This window comes from Bos javanicus, chromosome 22 (assembly GCF_032452875.1).
Source record: "Bos javanicus breed banteng chromosome 22, ARS-OSU_banteng_1.0, whole genome shotgun sequence".
Taxonomy (NCBI): Eukaryota; Metazoa; Chordata; class Mammalia; order Artiodactyla; family Bovidae; genus Bos; species Bos javanicus.
The window spans coordinates 59,704,503-59,724,488 of NC_083889.1; the positions used below are offsets into that span (position 1 = coordinate 59,704,503).

At 52.6% G+C, this 19,986-nt stretch overlaps 1 protein-coding gene across 2 annotated transcripts in view; it reads right to left on the bottom strand.

Annotated features, from left to right (window-relative positions):
* Positions 1-13,183, bottom strand: part of KBTBD12 (kelch repeat and BTB domain containing 12) — a 51,300-nt gene extending 38,117 nt beyond the window's left edge. The window contains exons 1-2 of one of the 2 annotated variants that reach the window (XM_061397298.1): positions 13,090-13,183; positions 1,524-2,705 (exon numbers count right to left, since the gene is read on the bottom strand). In XM_061397298.1, the coding sequence (XP_061253282.1) occupies positions 1,524-2,593 (1,070 nt within the window). In that variant the 5' untranslated portion in view covers positions 2,594-2,705; positions 13,090-13,183. Of the gene's footprint in view, positions 1-1,523; positions 2,706-12,517; positions 12,938-13,089 lie in introns of those variants that run through there. The other variant, XM_061397299.1, reaches the window with a different exon arrangement.
* Between the last annotated feature and the right edge of the window lie 6,803 nt (positions 13,184-19,986).

The following is a 19,986-nucleotide window of genomic DNA, read 5'->3' on the forward strand; positions in this document are numbered from 1 at the left end:
GTTCAAGACAGAGAGGAAAAGGAACGCAGGGTGCGTAGTTAGACGAAGAGAGAGTGGGGTTTTGAAGACAGTTACGAGGCGAGACATTTAAGGATCAAAACACAGACTTTGAGAGGATCTGAGATGGTAAAGAATGAACTCTGATGGCAGAACTGCAGCTCTTTGAGGAAGAAAGCAGAGACCAAAAGAACCTGAGGCTCCAAGGGGAGAAGCAACAGGAAGCGAGTGTCAGGGACCCAGAGACTCCCCCAGGAGACCCAGGTCCCCTTTCCCCAGGGACCTCGGGTCCGACCTGCCCCCACTCTGTCGCCGTGGGCAGAGGCCAGAGGGGCAGTCACTGCCTGGGGTTTCCATGCCTGCCCCCACTGCTGGGCAGAAGCGACACGCCTTCAACGCGTGCACGTGAGGGGCGCCCGCTGGAGCCTGAAGCGGTCCTGTGACGCGAGGAGATGACAGCTAAAGAGAGACCTCTCCTCTCTCTCTGTCCCCACTCTGCTGTTGAGAAGCACTTCCCGAGTGAAGTCTGAGAACGTCCGGCTCGAGGGCCCCGAGAGGGGACGGTGTGTAAGGAAAGCTCGAGGAGCTGCCTACACAGTTCTCATTCACCCAGGCCCATCTCAGGGCTGAGCTCCTGCTGTCTCCACGCACAGGCCCTGGACAGACGCGACTGCTAAGCAGACATTCCTCTCCCCCGGCAGTCCCAGGGCGAAGCGCTCTTTGGAAGCCAACGTTGGACAGTATTAGAGGTTTAGGAAGCGGGTGTCAGCCGCTCAGGCGTGTCCGACTCTTTCCGACCCCGTGAACTGTAGCCCCTTAGGCTCCTCTGCCCATGGGATTCTCCAGGCAAGAATACTGGAGTGGGCTGCCACTTCCTTCTCCAGGAGGTTTAGGAGAGACCCGCTCATTAAGGGCACAGAATGAAAGCTGACAGGACGCACAGTACATTTTGGCCAAGAAACAAATCACTTCTTACTCTGAATTGTGAACTGGAGAGTGTCAGCACAAAGGAGTCACTGTTAGTAAATTTTCTTCTTGTTAAAAGTTATATGCAGCTCTTCAAAAGCAAAGCGATTACAGCATATGGATAAACAGTGAAACCTGGATGTAAACAGACAGGAATTGTCACATATAAACACTTAACTCACGCAGCTTCATCTGTACCTTCTCAACAATGAAAGTGAAGTGAAAGTCGCTCAGTTGTGTCTGACTCTTGGCGACCCCATGGACCATACAGTCCGTGGGACTCTCCAGGCCACAATACTGGAGTGGGGAGCCTTTCCCTTCTCCAGGGGATCTTCCCAACCCGGGGATCGAACCCAGGTCTCCCGCACCACAGGTGGATTCTTAACAATGAACAGGAGAGGGAAAATAATGTGGATGCTTTCATTATGAATGTTACCTCTATGTCAAATACATGATCGTGAGGTAATTCAGAACACATGTGATTTAAAACATGCTCTCCCAGCAGTAACTCCTGCTGCCGGTGTCAAAGCCAGAAATGGAAACAAACGCTGGGTACAAACCTGTAGATTTCAATGCTCTTGCTCTTCTGTCTGGAGAGCTTAGAGGCGCTGGCTTCCCCAGCCACGATGACACTGTTGTCTTCCATGACGACACCGGTACACACAGTGCCCAAACCCTCCCCGTACTTGGGAGACGAGATGAAACAGGTCTTCCGCGACACAGGGTCATAGCAAAAGCTGGCGTCCCCGTAGTTCCTGTGTCTTGACCTGATCCCCGAAGCGTTGGTGCCAATGCACAGCAGAAGACTGGTGGTCTCCATGCCGTAACGAAGACTCAGGGCGTGCGGCTGGGGCGTCTTGATGGCTTTGAACGCGTTCTGAATGAGGTCGATGCAGTTCGCGTCACACAGGAGCACCGTGTTCCTCCTCAGGGCTTGTCTCAGAAAGGAAGGGCTGACCAGTTGCAACCTAACCTGCTTCAAAAGCTCCACAAGGTGCTCCGTGCGTCGGTCCGGGCGATGATTGACCCACCTCAGGACGAGGTCCAGAATGCTCTCCTCTCTGGACACGTTCAGGTCGTCCGACTGGATGAGCGTCAGGAGCTGGTGCACCTCCACCTCCAGGATCTCTTCGTGTAAGCTCACCTCGGCAAAGTGCCGGTACAAGTACTTCCTCGACTGATCGGCCAAGTCTTCGGCTCCAATCTGCTTTGCGAAATAATAGATGCCGACACAGTTCGAGGCGTCCATGTGGGCCGTCATGTGCTTCTGGCACGCCTGGAAGACGTCCTCCATCTGCATGAAGTAGGCGGCCATGGCCACGGTCTGCACGTTGGCGTTGCTGACCTCCAGAGCCGCGTGGTACATGTAGCGCAGCAACACCGCCACGCTTTCCGCCGTGATGTCATGAAGCACCACCTCCCTCTGGGTGCACTCGAGGAGCCCACACGTAAACATGGCTTTGAAATACGGACTAAAGGCAGCCAGGACCAGCCTGTGGCAGGGGAACGCCTCCCCTTCTGCGATGATCACGACGTCAATCATCTCCGCTAAATCTTTCATGCTCTTAATTTTATTCAGTAAGTTCAAGCTGTGTTGGTATTTTTCTTTCCCCTCAGACTTGTACTCCATGGTGCCCTCTCCAATGTCTCCGAGTAGGTCTTCTTTAAATGTAGCCTGATTCTCGAGGGCCTGTTTTCATGTCTGATTACTCACCAAGCAACAGGGATGTCATGAAACATTCCTGAGGGGAAGGAAAGAGGCAGGTTTCTTCTAAGAAAGAGATTCTCTGACATTTAAACATGCAGCATTACTTATAAGCAAACACTCATTCCAAGCAGAGACTTTTTATATTAAGCCCACCACTGGGGGCCTCCCTGGTGGGTCAGCAGTGAAGAACCCAGCTGCCAAGCAGGAGACGCAGGCTCAGTCCCTGGGTCGGGAACATCCCCTGGAGAAGGAAATGGCAACCCACTCCAGGGTTCTTTACCAGGAAATCCCACAGACAGAGGAGCCTGGAGGGCTACAGTCCACAGGGTCACAAAGAGTCAGACACGACTTAGTGACCAAACACCACCAAAAAAGACAACTACCGTGGTATCTAAAATCATGGCATTGATTGTAAAAAAAAGAAAAAGAAAAACCAATAAATTATTAACCATGAACAATTATTTCTCTAACTAATGGCAGAGATTTTTCTAGGAGGGCTGGAAAGACCTTCCTGCCAAGGTGAATGAAGAGAGAACAGATGGACACCTTTAAAAAAAACTAATTTTACTTGTCTATCTATGGTGCTGGGTCTCAGTTGCTGGGCGGCTCTCTCCAGCCGCGGGGCGGGGCCGCTCGCTCTCCGGCCTCGGGGTGCAGGCCTCCCAGTCCGGGGGTCTCCCGTGCTGCACAGGCTCTAAGGCGTGCGGGCTTCAGGGACTGTGGCACATGGGCTTCGTTCCCCCCCGCCCCCGCACTGAGGCGCGTGGAATCTTCCCAGACCCGGGATGGAACCTGTGTCCCCCGCATTGGCAGGCAGACTCAACCACTGGACCAGCACGGAGTCAAGATGGGCACCTTTTGTGTGTCCACTTCCTGTTACCAAATTCAGCTGACCCTCAGGTGGAGGACCGGTCTCATCAGGAGACAGTCTCTCTGTGGAGATGCAACCCCACCACCCCAAAGGTTACACGCGCCGTCCCCCAAAACGCACCCAGATGCAATCACGGCCAGTCTGCAAAACCACAAGGGGGCATGCAGGCTGGCTGGAAAAGCAGTCCACTAAAATTCTGCTCAGACTTTGCCATGGAGTAAATACTTCACAACAGGGCTTGGGAAAGCAGAGCACAGCCAAGCGTCTGTCGATGTGAGAACTCAGAGCACTTGAAACTTACGACTAAATCGTCCTAAACTTACAAAACCCACAAGAGTCACCCCCTTTCTCTGACCCTCCCTTGGCTCTTCCCTATCTCCCAGAGGCAGAGGTGGAATTACTTCTTGCCTGAAAAGGCACAAGTCTAATTAAAAATTTCTTTAAGCTTGTCTCAGCTTCACCTTCCCCTGGGGAACGGAAGCTGATTAGCCATTTTGCTCTAAAGGACATTCCCAGAGTCGGAAGCCCTGGATGGGAGGAGTGGATCTCCAGCCTCCGTCACTCCGTCCAGGTGTATCGTGGCCAGTGTTGCACACAGCAAGAATTAACATTGATGGCAGAAAAGTCAGCGAGGAGCTGAGAAAGAAGGGGCGGTGACAATTTCAACACCGCGAAAGCAGAATCTGTCAGCTGTAAAGGTTACAAACTTTCTAAATTTCTGTAATCCGGTAAAGCGCTAGAAATCTCATCTGTCTCAATGAGACATGGCACGTTTTCGATGTTGAATTAAAGTTCATTTCAGGAAACAAGTGTTAAGCATGAAAGGAATGTTTAATGATATAATAGCAACTGTAAGACCTGAAAAATGACTGCTCAAGGGTGTGGAATCATAGTGACTAGCCAGTCCTAGAATCCGTACACTTGAGGTGAGAATACAGCCCTCCTCGACGGATCTTCTGGCAGCTGATGGCTCAGCTGGATTCCCTGATGGCTCGGTGGTGAAGAGCCTCCCTGCCAACGCATAAGACACGGGTTCGATCCCTGGGTCTGGAAGATCCCCTGGAGGAGAAAACGGCACCCCACTCTGGTCTTCTTGCCTGGGAAACCCCACGGACAGAGGAGCCTGGCGGGTTACAGCCCATGGGGTCGCAAAGAGTCAGCTATGACTTAGCGATTAAACAGCAAAAAGGATGGAACAATGGCTCAGCTATATTTCGATAAGTTAAACTTCTTATGTAAGAGTTTTCAGGCTAAAAGTGAACCTTTGCTTTTTGCTTTGTTGTAGATTTTTACAAAGAGAATCCAATTACGGGTAATTAGGCAGTCATTCGGAGAAGGCGATGGCACCCCACTCCAGTACTCTTGCCTGGAAAATCCCATGGACGGAGGAGTCTGGTGGGCTGCAGTCCATGGGGTCACTAGAAGTCGGACACGCTGAGCAACTTCACTTTCACTTTTCACTTTCATGCATTGGAGAAGGAAATGGCAACCCACTCCAGTGTTCTTTCCTGGAGAATCCTAGGGATGGGGGAGCCTGGTGGGCTGCCGTCTATGGGGTCGCACAGAGTTGGACACGACTGAAGCGACTTAGCAGCAGCAGGCAGTCATTATCTTTCTGAGCTCTGCTGCAACACATTTTGAGTGGTCTGAACCATATTATGTAGGCTTCTTTATACATAAACACATCAGTCAGCTTTACAGATGACAGCTGTTGCCTCAACCTAAAAAGTGTAAAACCGGTCTTATAAGGAAATAAATGTTTGAAGATTTCCATGCCATGTGCTGATATATAAGACTTTCAGAGGGCACCTACCCCCACAGTGCTAGCAGGCCACGAGCAAGCTTCCCGGAGGCATCACAGGATCTAACGCGATGCAGGCACTTCAGCCTTGGTAACTCCTAAAGCTTATCTGGATGACGCTGGAGGGAACGAGGCACTGGGGGCCCGAGTGTTACGACTGCAGCCTAGGATTTCGTATCTTTCAGGCAGGAACCAAGCCACCCTTGTTGAACCTTTTGGCTTAGGACTACTTTCATAAAAACAGAAGTGGCATTCGTTTCAAAGAGCTTAAAAACAGATTCCTTGGTCCCTGATGGACCGGGTTTCCTGTTTTTAACCCTCTATCTTGTTTATTTATGCATTTGGCTGTGTCACTGCGGAACGTGGGTGCTTTGACCTTCAGGTGGCATGCGAACCCTTAGTTGCGACGTGTGGGGTCCAGTTCGTGGCCTGGGGGTGGAACCGGGACCCCCTGCACTGGGACCGCTGAGTCTCACCATCAGACCAGTCTTCTTGATAAACACGTCACGGGTAACGTCTTACACGCAGCTCTGTCCGCACAGTGCCGGCGTTCCCTCAGCACCCAGCCTGCCTCCCTTGGGGCAGGGCAGGTGGACTCCCCACAACGGCCCTCGCCCTGAGGCTGCTTCAGGGGCTGGAGGGACCCTGAGCCTGGCCTGACTGCAGTGACGCTCAGCCTCTGGTGCAGTGGTCGGGGGAGCGTCCGCGTGCTACACAGATCAGGGGTCTGACCCTCTGCACGCTGTGCCCACAGCCGGCACGAGGACAGAGCCAGGACAGGAAAGGCGGCGGTGCTTCAGACGTGCCTCGTGTCTGGACGTTTCAGTTCAGAGGGAGATGCTGCTCCCTTCCATGTCTGAGCAGGCTTGAGTTGGTGGGTGCTGTCGTTGGCACTCAGAAGGCCTCACTATCACAAGTGGCATATGCGTGAGCATGAGACAATGTTGCATAAGGAATTGCAAGTACATATTTTTCAGTTTCACTGGAGCAAAAGAACTGGAGAAATTTCCAGTGTTGCTCATTTCTCCTTGATAGAAGGCGGAAAGCACTAAGTCAACTCTTGAATTTACCTCTTCACATTCAGCGACCACAGCATCTTATAACCAGAGGAACTGCGTCTTGAACCCAGACTCCAGAGCCTGCCCTCTTAATCAGCCCTCTAACGTAAGCACCCGACTAGCGCCGGAGAGGAAGGCTCAGGCTTCGTGGGATTTCTGTCTGAGTTCAGCGCTGCCGTGCAATGCAGGGGTTCAGTTCAGTTCAGTTCAGTCACTCAGTCGTGTCTGACTCTTTGGGACCCCATGAACCGCTGCACACTAGGCCTCCCTGTCCATCACCAGCTCCTGGAGTTCACTCAAACCCATGTCCATCGAGTCAGTGATGCCATCTAGCCATGTCATCCTCTGTTGTCCTCTTCTCCTCCTGCCCCCAATCCCTCCCAGCATCAGAGTCTTTTCCAATGAGTCAACTCTTCGCATGAGGTGGCCCAAGTATTGGAGTTTCAGCTTCACCATCAGTCCTTCCAATGAACACCCAGGACTGATCTCCTTTAGAATGGACTGGTTGGACCTCCTTGCAGTCCAAGGGATTCTCAAGAGTCTTCTCCAACAACACAGTTCAAAAGCATTAATTCTTCGGCCCTCAGCTTTCTTTATGGTCCAACTCTCACATCCATACATGACCACTGGAAAAACCGTAGCCTTGATTAGACAGACCTTTGTTGACAAAATAGTCTCTCTGCTTTTTAATATGCTGTCTAGGCTGGTCATACCTTTCCTTCTAAGGAGTAAGCCTCTTTTAATTTCATGGCTGCAATCACCATCTGCAGTGATTTTGGAGCCCAGAAAAATAAAGTCAGCCACTGTTTCCACTGTTTCCCCATCTATTTGCCATGGAGTGATGGGACCAGACGGAGAAGGCAATGGCACCCCACTCCAGTACTCTTGCCTGGAAAATCCTATGGGTGGAGGAGCCTGGTGGGCTGCAGTCCATGGGGTCATGGAGAGTCGGACACGACTGAGTGACTTCACTTTCACTTTTCACTTTCACGCATTGGAGAAGGCAATGGCAACCCACTCCAGTGTTCTTGCCTGGAGAATCCCAGGGACAGGGGAGCCTGGTGGGCTGCCGTCTATGGGGCTGCACAGAGCTGGACACGACTGAAGCAACTTAGCAGTAGCAGTAGCAGATGGGACCAGATGCCATGATCTCAGTTTTCTGAATGTTGAACTTTAGGCCAGCTTCTTCACTCTCCTCTTTCACCTTCATCAAGAGGCTCTCCAGTTCCTCTTTCCTTTCTGCCAGAAGGGTGGGGTCGTCTGCACACCTGGGGCTGCTGCAGGGGCAGCCACAGACAGTGTGTAACAGATGAGCACCGCTCTGTGCCAGAAATAAATGTTTTACAGACACGGAAACTTACATTTCGTACATTTTCACATCATAAAGTATTCTTCTTCTTTTGGTTTTAAAAAGCCATTTAAAATGATGACATTCATTCTGAGCTCGTGGGCGACACAAAACAGGCAGCAGGACAACAAGCCCGTGCTGCTGTCGGAGGAAACCCGCCGCCCAGACCCTGCCTGGCGCCCGGTCTGCAAGCCTCTGCTTCAGTCCAGCTGGAGAGTTTGAGACAGGGAAGGCTCAGAGTCCTATTTTAAAAAGATCATCTGGTTGTCTCCCCGAGATTCCTGAAGATAAATCAATTTTCTAAATAAATGTTTGGATACAGTTTCTCTGCCCCATACACTGGCTTCAACAACAACAAATAATACTTTTCACATTCGGAAGAAGCATTTATGACTTTTTCAGATGAGCACATATATTTAAGTATCTGTTCCTTCTAACCGAGGGGCTTCCTTGGTGGCTCAGGCAGTAAAGCGTCTGCCTGCAATATGGAAGACCTGGGTTCAATCCCTGGGTTGGGAAGATCCCCTAGAGAAGGAAGTGGCAACCCACTCCAGTGTTCTGGCCTGGAGAATCCCATGGATGGAGGAGCCTGGTGCGCTACGGTCCATGGGGTCACAAAGAGTCAAACACGGCTGAGCCACTTCACTGGTTCACTTTCCTTCCAAACACCTTTTATTTCACTCCTGAAAGCTACTCTAATCGGGATGGATTTACAGACCAAATGACTTTCCTGGTGAGACCCTGGAAAACGCTTGGGCAGTTAAATGCTTCAGTAAGCATTCCCAGAGTTGTTTCTTGTATGCATAATCTGCATAGAAGACACTGGTATTGCAGACGGGGGCTTTAAAGTGAGGCAGTCCTGGGTCTGGGATTCCCTGGTGGCTCAGACGGTAAAGCATCTGCATGCAGTGTGGGAGACCTGGGTTCGATCCTTGGGTCGGGAAGAGCCCCTGGAGAAGGGAATGGCAACCCCCTCCAGTATTCATGCCTGGACAATTCCATGGACAGAGGAGCCTGGCAGGCTACAGTCCATGGGGTCGCAAAGTGTCGGGCATGACTGAGGGATTCACACACACCCCCCACAGTCCTGGGTCTGAGTTGAGCCACTGCTGTCATCCTAGAATGATGGAACCTTTCTGCACGTCAGTTTCTGCATCAGGAAGATGCGGGCGCTGTATATAAATAAAGTATTCACAGCTGGATCAGTCCTTTGGGCCAAGGTGCTCGTGGCGGGGTAGCAGTGTGCCTCAGAGGTGAGGAACTCGGGCTTTCTCTTGGGTTCCTGAGACCTGGGTTCTGCGACCTTGCTGTGCCATTTACAACATGAGCAAGTTTCTTAGCCTCTTTCTGATTCCTGACCTGAGACTAGTGTTGAGAATTATATAAGAATAGTTGGGAGAAATAAATAAGGCCATGCATCTCCCATATGTAATTTGCTTGGTGAAGCTGAATACACCTGTGCAAATAATTTTTGAACAATAAAAATGTTTGGGCTCCTAGACAAACTGCTTGTGGGCACAGACACGGCAGTGGGCACAGGTCTCAAGTGAAAGAACGGACAGCGAGTGTGCCTGGGGCTGGGGCACAGAGGGCATTCTCCCTTCATCAGCAAAACAAAACTGTACAAATGTTCTCAATGATATCAATGGGAAGTTATTCTCTGCTCCGATTTATAGAAGACCGAATTGGTGCGCTCATATTAATAGTGCCCATAACAATGGGGAGAAATGAGTAGCAAAGATAAATGTGTCACAAGAATAAAGCCTAATTACTCTGCAAATCCAACATGCAGTTTCACCACGTCCAGATTACTTAGTTTTAAGAAGTGCATTGCTATAACGTTTAACGGGACATAAAGATGTTAATTTACTTAAACTGCCAGTGTTGTGCTTTTATGATGTTTAGTTTCATAATCTTTATATCAGCTTTAAAGTTGCTCAGTTTGGTTCAGTTGCTCAGTCGTGTCCAACTCTTTGCGACCTCATGGACCGCAGCACGCCAGGCCTCCCTGTCTGTCACCAACTCCAGGAGTTTACTCAGACTCATGTCCATTGAGTTGGTGATGCCATCCAACCCTCTCTGAATAATGATTCATACGTGACCATGCCTCTATATTTTGCTGAAGTCAAAAGTAGTTTAAATTCATAGCAGTACTGTTTGAATTAGCAAAACTTTGGAAAGAGCCTAAATAGCCAATAACGGGAGAACACATAGACTATAGCATATTCACTCAAGAGAATATTGTACAGTATTTAAAAAGAGCTTGTAGAAGCTGAAGAAAAGAATGAGCTAGGGCTACGTGTATTTTTCGTTATGCCTTTTTGCATGTCTTAAATATTGCATAAACTAAGTTTAAAATTAAAATTTGTATTAACATTAGAGAAACTTACAAACTTTGAAGATGTAACCTACATTGTAAACCACATTAGTGTGTATATACAGACAGACAGACAGGATATATACATACATCATGAATCTCCTTTCAAACCTGTCACGCTGTAGGCAACCTAACTTACGAGTCACTGGAAAATCCAAAAGCTTACACCTTACTTCTCCAGTCTGAATGAGAACTGCCTTGGGAGAAAGGCAGGAACAATGTCCTCCTACATCTGCTTTGGTGGGAAAAGAAGTTACTGGATTCCCAAATTAGTGTATATATATTTCTTCCCCACAGACATGTTCAGTATGTGAGGAGGTTCTAATCTGAAATGATAGAGTTGGTCAACAGCAAAGCCTTGAATTTTATTGATGAAAAAGACTGACGACCTAAGAAATCACATGGTTAGGCTCCCAGATTCCAGCCTAAAACCCCTTTGAACAAATTTTGGTTGGCAAGCCCAGGAAGGTCAACGTGACCTCAGAAAGTGATGCCTGAGTTCCAGAGTTACCACACAGCCCTTCTGGGAGCTGGTGACTCTGTGCATGAAATCAGTCTCCCCACATTCACAGAAGTTATCTCGAGCCTGTTTTCCCCAGCACCAGCGCCAGCCAGGCATCAGAAGGCCCTCTCTGAGAGGGCCCTCCCAGCCCTGCCTGCCTCACGGCTGACTTGCCTCCTTGTATTACCAGGCTCTTCATGACGGTGAACCCCTGGCTGCTCCAGGGCGACCGGTCAGCCTCACATGTTCTTCTCTGTGTCTGCAGTGCCCTTCATCCACTTCCGCCTCAAAAAGTGGACCGGCTCTTCAAAATTCAGCCCAGTCATCACTCTCTCAGTGAAGCCTTCGAGGCTCTTCCTTGCTTTTTACCTTGAGCACAGCAGTGACCGGGCTGTTGTTCAGTTCAGGTCAGTTGCTCAGTCGTGCCCGACTCTGTGACCCCATGGACTGCAGCACGCCAGGCCTCCCTGTCCATCACCAACTCCCAGAGTTTTCTCAAACTCATGTCCATTGAGTCGGTGATGCCATCCAACCATCTCATCCTGTCGTCCCCTTCTCCTCCTGCCTTCAATCTTTCCCAGCATCAGGGTCTTTTCAAATGAGTCAGCTCTTCCCATCAGGTGGCCAAAGGACTGGAGTTTCAGCTTCAGCATCAGTCCTTCCAATGAACACCCAGGACTGATCTCCTTTAGGATGGACTGGTTGGATCTCCTTGCAGTCCAAGGGACTCTCAGGAGTCTTCTCCATCACAGTTCAAAAGCACTGCTGTTACTGCAATTTATTTATGTATCCACCCTCTTCCCTTTTCACTGGAGATCACAGTGACGGTAGGACTCCGATCTTAACCCTTCTGTATTCTTTTTTAAAAACATTATTTACTTATTTGGCTGTGCTGGGTCTTCGCTGCGCCATGTGGGATCTAGTTCCCTGTCCAGGGATCAAACCTGGGCCCCCTGCATTGGGAGAGCAAACTCACAGCTACCGGGCCACCTGGGAAGTCTCTCCTTTTGTATTATTAACATCTGTCTGTGACATTGCCTGGCACAGAGGAGCTGCTCAACATGGTTTGTGCAATTAAATGAATGCTTTGCTTAGCCCTAAATGACAAGTTCATAGCTTTTATGCATGTTATTAACCAATATCTTGAAGATGTTTTCTTTCTACATATAAAAGTGGCGCTTGATTCTCTAAGTTGCTATCCCTTTGTCCAAGGCAAGTAAATGCTGCAGAATCATTACCTTGATTTCCTTGCCTACAGCTTGACACACTCTGACATCCAGGTCTCCGGCCCTCAAAATCAGCCCCCAGTCACCGTGTGCTCAGGAATTTGGCCCCGGCCCCTCTTCTTAGGGACCTGAAGCCAGAGATAGCACATTGGCAGCTCACAGACTTTTTTTGGTAACTTGTCAACATGCAAAGCTGACATATTCCAGCATCCATTGAAAAAAAAAAGGAAGACAGCAATGGGGGCTTCTTAATTTGCATGGCGAGGCCCACCGGCAGGCCTTGGCAACCCCACCTCTTAGACCCGGCTTCCCTGGTGGCTCAGTGGTGAAGAATCTGCCTACAATGCATAAGACCCAGGTTCCATCCCTGGGTTGGGAAAATCCCCTGGAGAAGGGAATGGTGACCCACTCCAGTGTTCTTGCCTGGAGAATCCCATGGACAGAGGAGCCTGGTGGGCTACAGTCCACAGGTTGCAAAGAGTCGGACACGACTGAACGACTGGACACACACAGGCACACCACGGAGACCACTAGCAGGCCTTGAGTAGCCCCCTCCTCAGAGGGGACTTGCCTCCCCCATTCCCCACGCCCCCATCCGGACCTGACCCCGCCCTCATTTCTAACTCCTCCGAGGCTGTTGCTTTTCCGCCCCTACAGCCTTACCTTGGTGGCCCCTGGCTTTCCCAACTAGTCTCCAACCTTATTGCTTTTGGGCATCACCGTCTTGTTCAGAGCCTGGCAGAAATGGCTCCGGACCGGCCTGAGTACACGGAGACTCCCAGGGGTACTGACAACCCTGGATTTACTGCATGGTAATGAACCACACCAGGGCCTCAAGGCCGACCAGGAGGGAGATAAGCTAAAGACGCGTCTCCTTTGCTCCTTCCTTTGCGGCCTCTTTGCTTTCTCCCCGGAGCCTTTAGCTGGCACAGAGCTCCTCAAGAATCCCCCCGGGGTCCAGGCGGGAGGGAGACGCAGGGGGATTAGAATATTCAATTTGCAGTGAGGACTCTGGCCGTGTGCTGTGCCGGGCACGTCCTCGGGTTCCAAGGAAGAGCCCGCGACCGGCAGGCGCCCCCACCCCAGCGCTCTCGGGCCGGCGAGGAGGGCGCCCCAGGGCCGGGCGGGGCTGCGCGGGGCTGCGCGGGGCTGCCGCGCGCGGCGGAGGCGCAGGGCCGGAGGGACCCGGGACGCGCAGGTGGTTCCCCGCCCCCAGGAGGGTCGCCGCTACTTACGGGGCTGCCCGGCTGGAGGCGCGGCCGCACTCGCTCCGCTGGGGCCGCCGCGATGGCGCCTGACCGGCCGGGCGCCTAACCAATATGGGCCGAGCCGGGGCTCCTATAAATAGACGCCGCGGGGAGGGCGCGCGGGGTCCGCGGGCAGGGAACCGACCTGGCAGCTCCGCACGGACAGCTGCTCGCCCTCCGCGCCCGACCCGGGAGCAGGCACCAAGCGCCGTCGTGCGTGCGTGCGTGCGCACACGCGTGTTGCAGGCGCGCGGGGGCCTCGTGGAGCCTCACGGTGAGCACGGGAGATCCCAGCCGTCGCCACACAGTCGTTTCCTGTCCTTCCTTTGTGGCTGTTCCGGCCTGACACTCTGGGAGCCCTGCGGTCCGTCTGGGCACACGGTGCTCACCCTAGAGCCACACTGCAGCCAGGTGTCAACACCTCCCCAGAGGCCACGAGCTCTGCCCTGTCCGCCTTGGCATGCTGGCCCTGCAGAGAGCTCATGGTCAGGGAGTGGGCACTGACGGGGGTGATGGTGGGCAGAGCTGGGGAGAGGCAGGAAGCAGGCGTCCTCGCTGGCCTCTGCTCCTGGAGGCCCCGTGACCTTCTGTGAGAGCTCAGACTCTTGGGGGACAGCAGTCGTTGCAGTTCAGTCGCTCAGTCCTCTCCGACTCTTTGCGACCTCCTTGACTGCAGCCCGCCAGGCTTCTCTGTCTATGGGATTTTTCCAGGCAAGACTACTGGAGTGGGGTCACCATGCCCTCCTCCAGGGGATCTTCCCGACCCAGGGATCGAACCTGAAGTCTCCTGCATCGCGGGGAGATTTTTTATGGTCTGAGCCACCAGGAAAGCCCTAGGGACGCCCCGGGGACAGCAGACCTGCCGTTAAGGCATCCAGCTCACACCCTCGTTACTAGAGAGCTGATGCTTGCAGATGCTGTGATAGCCACCCTGTTCCCCGAGCAGCCTTCTCCTGAGGAGGCAGGTGTCCTTAAAGGGGAGGGTGGAGGATTTGAGAGAATCACTGAAATGTATGCAGGACCATGTGATAAACAGATGACCAGTGTGACCTCAAAGAAGCATGAAGCGAGGCACCCGGAGTCGGTGCTCTGGGACACCTAGAGGGGCGGGCTGGGGAGGGAAGTCAGAGGGGGTTGAGGATGGGGGGGCGACCCATGTATATCTGTGGCCGATTCATGTTGGTGTATGGCAAAAACCATCACAATGTAATTATCCTCCAATTAAAATTAATACATTAATTAAACATTAAAAAAAATGCAGACTTCTCTCCCCACAGGTCTTGAAATCGGGCCACGGTCACCTCTCACTGCTGATACTGACCGTGTCGTGTCCTAAGCCAGAGGCAGGAACCACATGTCTTTTGGAGGCTCTCCCGCTGCAAGAACCTGTCATGTGGAGAAGGGAGTGCCGTCTGTCTGCTAAGCTTTGCCTTCCCACTCCTGGGGTGACGAGCCCCTTAGACAGCCTGGCCTGGGGGCGGCCGGGGCTGCACACAGCTTAATCTAATAGATGTGAGGGGGTTTGGAAAGGTCACGAACCTTCTAGAAGCCAAACTTCTCTCCACATCCCAAGATGATTTCATTTTCCCAGCAATGAGTTCCTCAGATCCTGAGTACACAAATAATCAAATCTCTTTTGAGGCAGAGTCCAACTTGTTTCTCAACAGGCCTAACTAATTGTTACAGTCTGTGGGATTATTAAGCGACCGTTCAGTTCAGTTCCGTCGCTCAGTCATGTCTCTTTGCAGCCACAGGAACTGCAGCACGCCAGGCCTTCCTGTCCATCACCAACTCCTGGAGTTCACTCAAACTGATGTCCGTTGAGTCGGTGATGCCATCCAACCATCTTATCCTCTGTCGTCCCCTTCTCCTCCTGCCCTCAATCTTTCCCAGCATCAGGGTCTTTTCCAATGAGTCAGTTCTTTGCATCAGGTGGCCTAAGTATTGGAGCCTCAGCTTCAGCATCAGTCCTTCCAATGAACACCCAGGACTGATCTCCTTTAGGATGGACTGGTTGGATCTCCTTGCAGTCCAAGGGACTTAAGAGTCTTCTCCAACAGCACAGTTCAAAAGCATTCAATTCTTTGGCAAAAGAAAGCTAAGCGACTGTTAGTATCTTCCAGATGTGTGCATTAAGAAGTATCAGTTTGGGGACTTCCTGGGTGCTCTGGGTTAAGAATCTGGAGACATGGGTTCGATCCTTGGTCAGGGAACTGAAATCCCACATGTGTGCTAAGTCGCTTCAGTCGTGTCTGACTCTGTGCGACCCCGTGGACTGTAGCCCATCAGGCTCCTCTAGGCAAGAACACTGGAGTGGGTTGCCATGCCCTCCTGCAGGGGATCTTCCTGACCCAGGCATCGAATCCGTGTCTCTTGTGTCTCCTGCATTGGCTGGCGGGTTCTTTACCATACACGGAGGGACAACTGAGCCCACACGTCACAGTTACTGAGTCCGCATGCCACAGCTAGAGTTTGTGTAGCACGAAGAAAATCTCGCGTGATGCAGTGAGGATTCTGTGTGCTGCAACTAAGACTTGACCCAGACACATAAATAAGGCTCATTCTAAAAAAAATGGTGAGTGTAGTTGCTCCCACAAAGCGCTGCAGTGGTAGTTCCCTAAGAGGGGAGAAGTCCGCTTCTCGTTCACACGCCTACCTGGGGAGGGTTCCCGGGCTCCGAAGGCAGCTCCAGCATCAGTGACCTGGGGCCCCTCGCCTCCAGCTTCCCTGGAGCATCGCCGTGGTCCATTGGCTACAAGACGACTCACCACCACCTCTAGCGGGGGAGGAAGGTGAAAAAAGGGAGGGAAAGAAGTCCCTCCTTCAGGGACGCACTCAGGAATCACACCCCAGATACTGTTGGCCGTGACTTGGTCACGTGGTCAAACCTTGCCCCCGAGGGTGGACCCGGGCAGTCTGGTCTCCCTTGGGCGGCCGGCAGCTCTGTTATTTACACTCTGGTCCAGCCCGCAGTCTCTGCCCTCCACGTTCTCCATAGATCCATCAGTGCCCACACGGTTTACTTCTCCTCCGGGAAAGCCTGGCACCGCTCCGTCTTTGCCTTGGTTTCGGATTTAGGTTGTACATTTGTTGGCGTGCTTGTGAGGCTGATGGCACTTCTCCCCGGGGAGGCGAGGGCAGGGCTGTGTCTGTCTCTGCCCACCCTTATGGCCCAGAGCCTGGCACAGGGTCAGAGCTGAGTACCAGTTGCAGAGTGAGCAGATGCCCTTAATAGGGGGATCTTCTCCCAGGAGGAGCCCAGGCGTCAGCGATTCTGTGCGTCTGTCCCAGGGCGCATCTCCGGCAGGGTGACCGAAACCGCCCTGTGTGCCCAGGGCCGTCCCGCCCTGCTGTTGGCAGGTAGTGCTTAGCACGTGGCCTCATGGCCGTGGTTTGGGTCCGACGTGCTGCTGGGTGGTGGGCTTCTCCGGGTACAGAGTGGCCGCTCTCAGCCGTGTGTCCCCAGGGCACCGCAGTGGCTGGCACGTAGGAGACCCTCCGCTGCGAGGAGGGCCAGACGTGGAATTTTTCAGCAGCAGCCGGCTTCTGCAGAGAACGGGGCTTCTGCTCTCCTGTTCTGTGTCCTCCCCCGTCGCTCACGTGGCTCCTCTCCTGAAACGTTCTTCCAAGCCTGTGCCCCAAGCCTTTCCTTCCCCCTGCTGGCGCCCGCTGGCAGCAGAGGCCCGCGTGCCACATTGCAGGAGGAAGGGGTGTTGGGCAGCGCCCTGCCTCCCCAGCGACACCCCGAGATCTCGATTCCTCTCTCAACTCCCAGCTGAGCTCTGGGTTTTGTCCTCCCCCATCACTGGGGCTAACTGGGCTTTGACGCCGGAAAAGTAACGCCTCCCTTTCTGTCTGTTCATTTGTCTAGTGAGCTTCCCAGGCGGTGCTGGTGGTGAAGAACCTGCCTGCCATGCAGGGGACTTAACGGATGCAGCTGTGATCCCTGGGGTGGGAAGACACCCTCGAGCAGGGAATGGCAGCCCACTTAAGTATTCTTGCGTGAGGAATCCCAAGGACAGAGGAGACCGGCAGGGTGGAGTCCACAGGGCCGACATTCGTCTGGTCATTTAACAGACACTGGACTTCCCTGGGGCTGCAGCAACCGCAGGACCTGCCTGCCAGTGCAGAGGACGCGAGTTCAACCCCTGGTCCCGGAAGATCCCGCCTGCAGAGCAGCTAAGCCCGGGGCCACGGCTGCTGAAGCCCGCACGCCCAGAGCCTGCGCTCTGCAAAGAGAGGCTGCCGCAACGAAGAGAAGCTCCCGCTCGCTGCGGCTAGAGGCAGCCCCGGGCAGCAACGAAGACCCTGCACACCATAAAGAAAAATAAATACATAAATAAAGAAAAACGAATGATGTTCATGGAGCATCTGTTCTGTGCCAGGCATAACTAGAGGCTAATAAACAGCTGTGAACAAAACAAGCTTCTTTCCTGGAAGAATATGCCCTGGTGAGGTGACAGTTAAGTTCTCCTTTCTGCCTCTGCTTCCTTGGATGAGATGGTAGACACCACGAGATCAGAGATGAAGCCGCGTCAGGGAGAGAAGCCGAGGACAGGAACACACCCAAGCTGGGGGTGGAGATGGAGGGACAGGAGAAAATATTCTGAGAATCGAAGCGATGGAAACGGAATCTGGCTGCGGACCCCAGCCTTGAGGAAGTGCTGGGAGGAGGGTCGGGTTATGGGAAGAACTAAGAACCCAAGTCAGACCCCAGGACCTGGCGGAAACATCACGGGCGCGTGGTGGTCATCTCGTGGCAGGTGGGGAGCAGAGGCCGGATAACAGGAAGATGAGGATGCGCGGCGTGGGGGCTGGGCGGCGGCGAGAACCGGCCGCAGCAGCCCAGGGCTTGGCATGGACGGGCACCCGCACCTCCTGTTTCTGCGGTGGCCCGGCAGGCGTGTGCATCATCCAGGGGCTCCTCCGCCCATTGGCCGTTCAGACACCCGCCCTGTGGTGGCAGTGCTGAATCGCGTCCGCTGGGGGTCCATCTCCAGCCAGAGGGACAGCCTGTGGGAGCGAGCACACAGCCAGTTTTAGGGGTCGGGGCTGGAGAAGGCACATCTCATGCTGGGAAGATGGAGGCCACGTGGTCACAGCTCGCTGAGAGGGAGGCTGGGAAACCGAGTCCGGTGCTGTGACCAAGAGGAAGGGAAGAGGATTTGCTGGACAGACGGCCGTGTCCGTCCCAGACCAGCTGGACCCAGAGACACTGTGTGCTGACCAGCACTCCTGAAAGCTGACGTTAGTCCCTGGAGACGTTCCAAAAGATGGAGTTCTGAGCCTGTTAGAACAGTGTGGGGAGCGCTGCGTTGCAGACCCATTTTTTTTTTTAGAATTAAAGGCTCTGATGATTCCTGCAGGAAAGAGAGGAAGCATTTCCTAACCGTACTTGACTTTGCGACCCTGGGCCTGTGATGTGACTATGGTCCCTGTTGCACACACCTGGGAAATGCTGATGGGCAGAAGGAGACCTCAGGGTAAATGAGGATGTGTTAGGATAGAAGCTTTATGTCTGTATAAAGGTACAAGCCAAGACACCCTTGCAAAGGGGAGGATCCACGTGTTAGAAGGGAGAGAGGCCTGCAGGATCAAGGCTGGAGAAGCGGGGAGGAACAGAAGCCAACGTGGAGACAGGAGCCTGGCTGTCTTTGCCGGGTGCAGAGAAAGTGGCTCTTCCTGGAAAGTAAGTGTGAGGCCCTTCTGCTGACTGAAGGGTAGCTGGGGGTCTGCGAAGACACGCTCTAGAAGGAGGCCGTGGAGAACCTCTTCAAAGACTGCATGGCTCCACTTCTCTGGAAGTCGGTGGAAACCTCCTAAGTATGTTTACTAAATTAGCACACAGTTGGATTTGTAAATGAGTAGCCCCCTGTCTCCAAAAGTGATTAAGATGCCTGTGAAGAAGTCACGTTGGATCTTGCCTGCAGACCCTGTCTCCACCCCACCAGCTCCAGCTCATGGGCCGTGTCTTGTTTAAAATATGCAAAACAGTATTATATATTCTAATAGGGTAAATGAAGAGGGTGTGTCACGACAAAGTAAATGCAAACAGTGAATCTGGGAAAGGGTCTATGCGAGTTTTTGTACTTCTATTAGAACTTTCCTGTAAGTTTGAAATTATATCAAAACGAACAGTTCTGGGGAGAATGGATGCATGTATGGCTGAGTCCCTTTGCTGTCCACCTGAAACTGTTAAAACATTGTTAATCGACTATACTCTGATTTAAAATAGAAAGTTTAATAAAAAGAAAACAGTCGTGGGATTTGCCTGGTGCTGCCTGAGGTCAGGGGGCTGACGTGGGCTTGCCGTTTGCACGAAGCCTTTGCCTGTTTCCCCATCTAACGCTCACGCCACCAGAGGGCACTGAGTCTCAGGCTGGCCGGTGGTGAACGACCGGGGGGCACGTGGACATTTGAGGGAGCTGGCCTTGGACACCCCCGCCCCCGGTCCACGACTGCTTTACCAGCTGCCTCATCAAACGCTGAGATAGGGTCAGTGCGGGGCTAATCCGGTTAGGGTGAGGTCATTAGCGTGGGCTCCCATCCAACACGACTGGCATCCTTTTAAGGAGGAGGAATTTGGAGACAGACACACGCAGGAGACACCACGTGAATATGAAGACAGCGTCTGTAATGGGGAAGGACTAATCTGACTCCGTGTTGGGTCTGTTTCTTTTAACCTTTGTTTTCTATCTCTTTGGCTAAAAGGTAATCGCTGAAGGGATGTTGCCTGGAAGCTTAAATGATGCATCGTGGCCCATCTCTGGGAACCCTGCCTGGCCAGGAAATGAGCATTTGGCTAAAATTATGTAGTTTAGCCTAGAAAACATCCTCGCCAGCTGACTGACCAGTGAATGGCTACAGGAAGGGCGACATGAACCC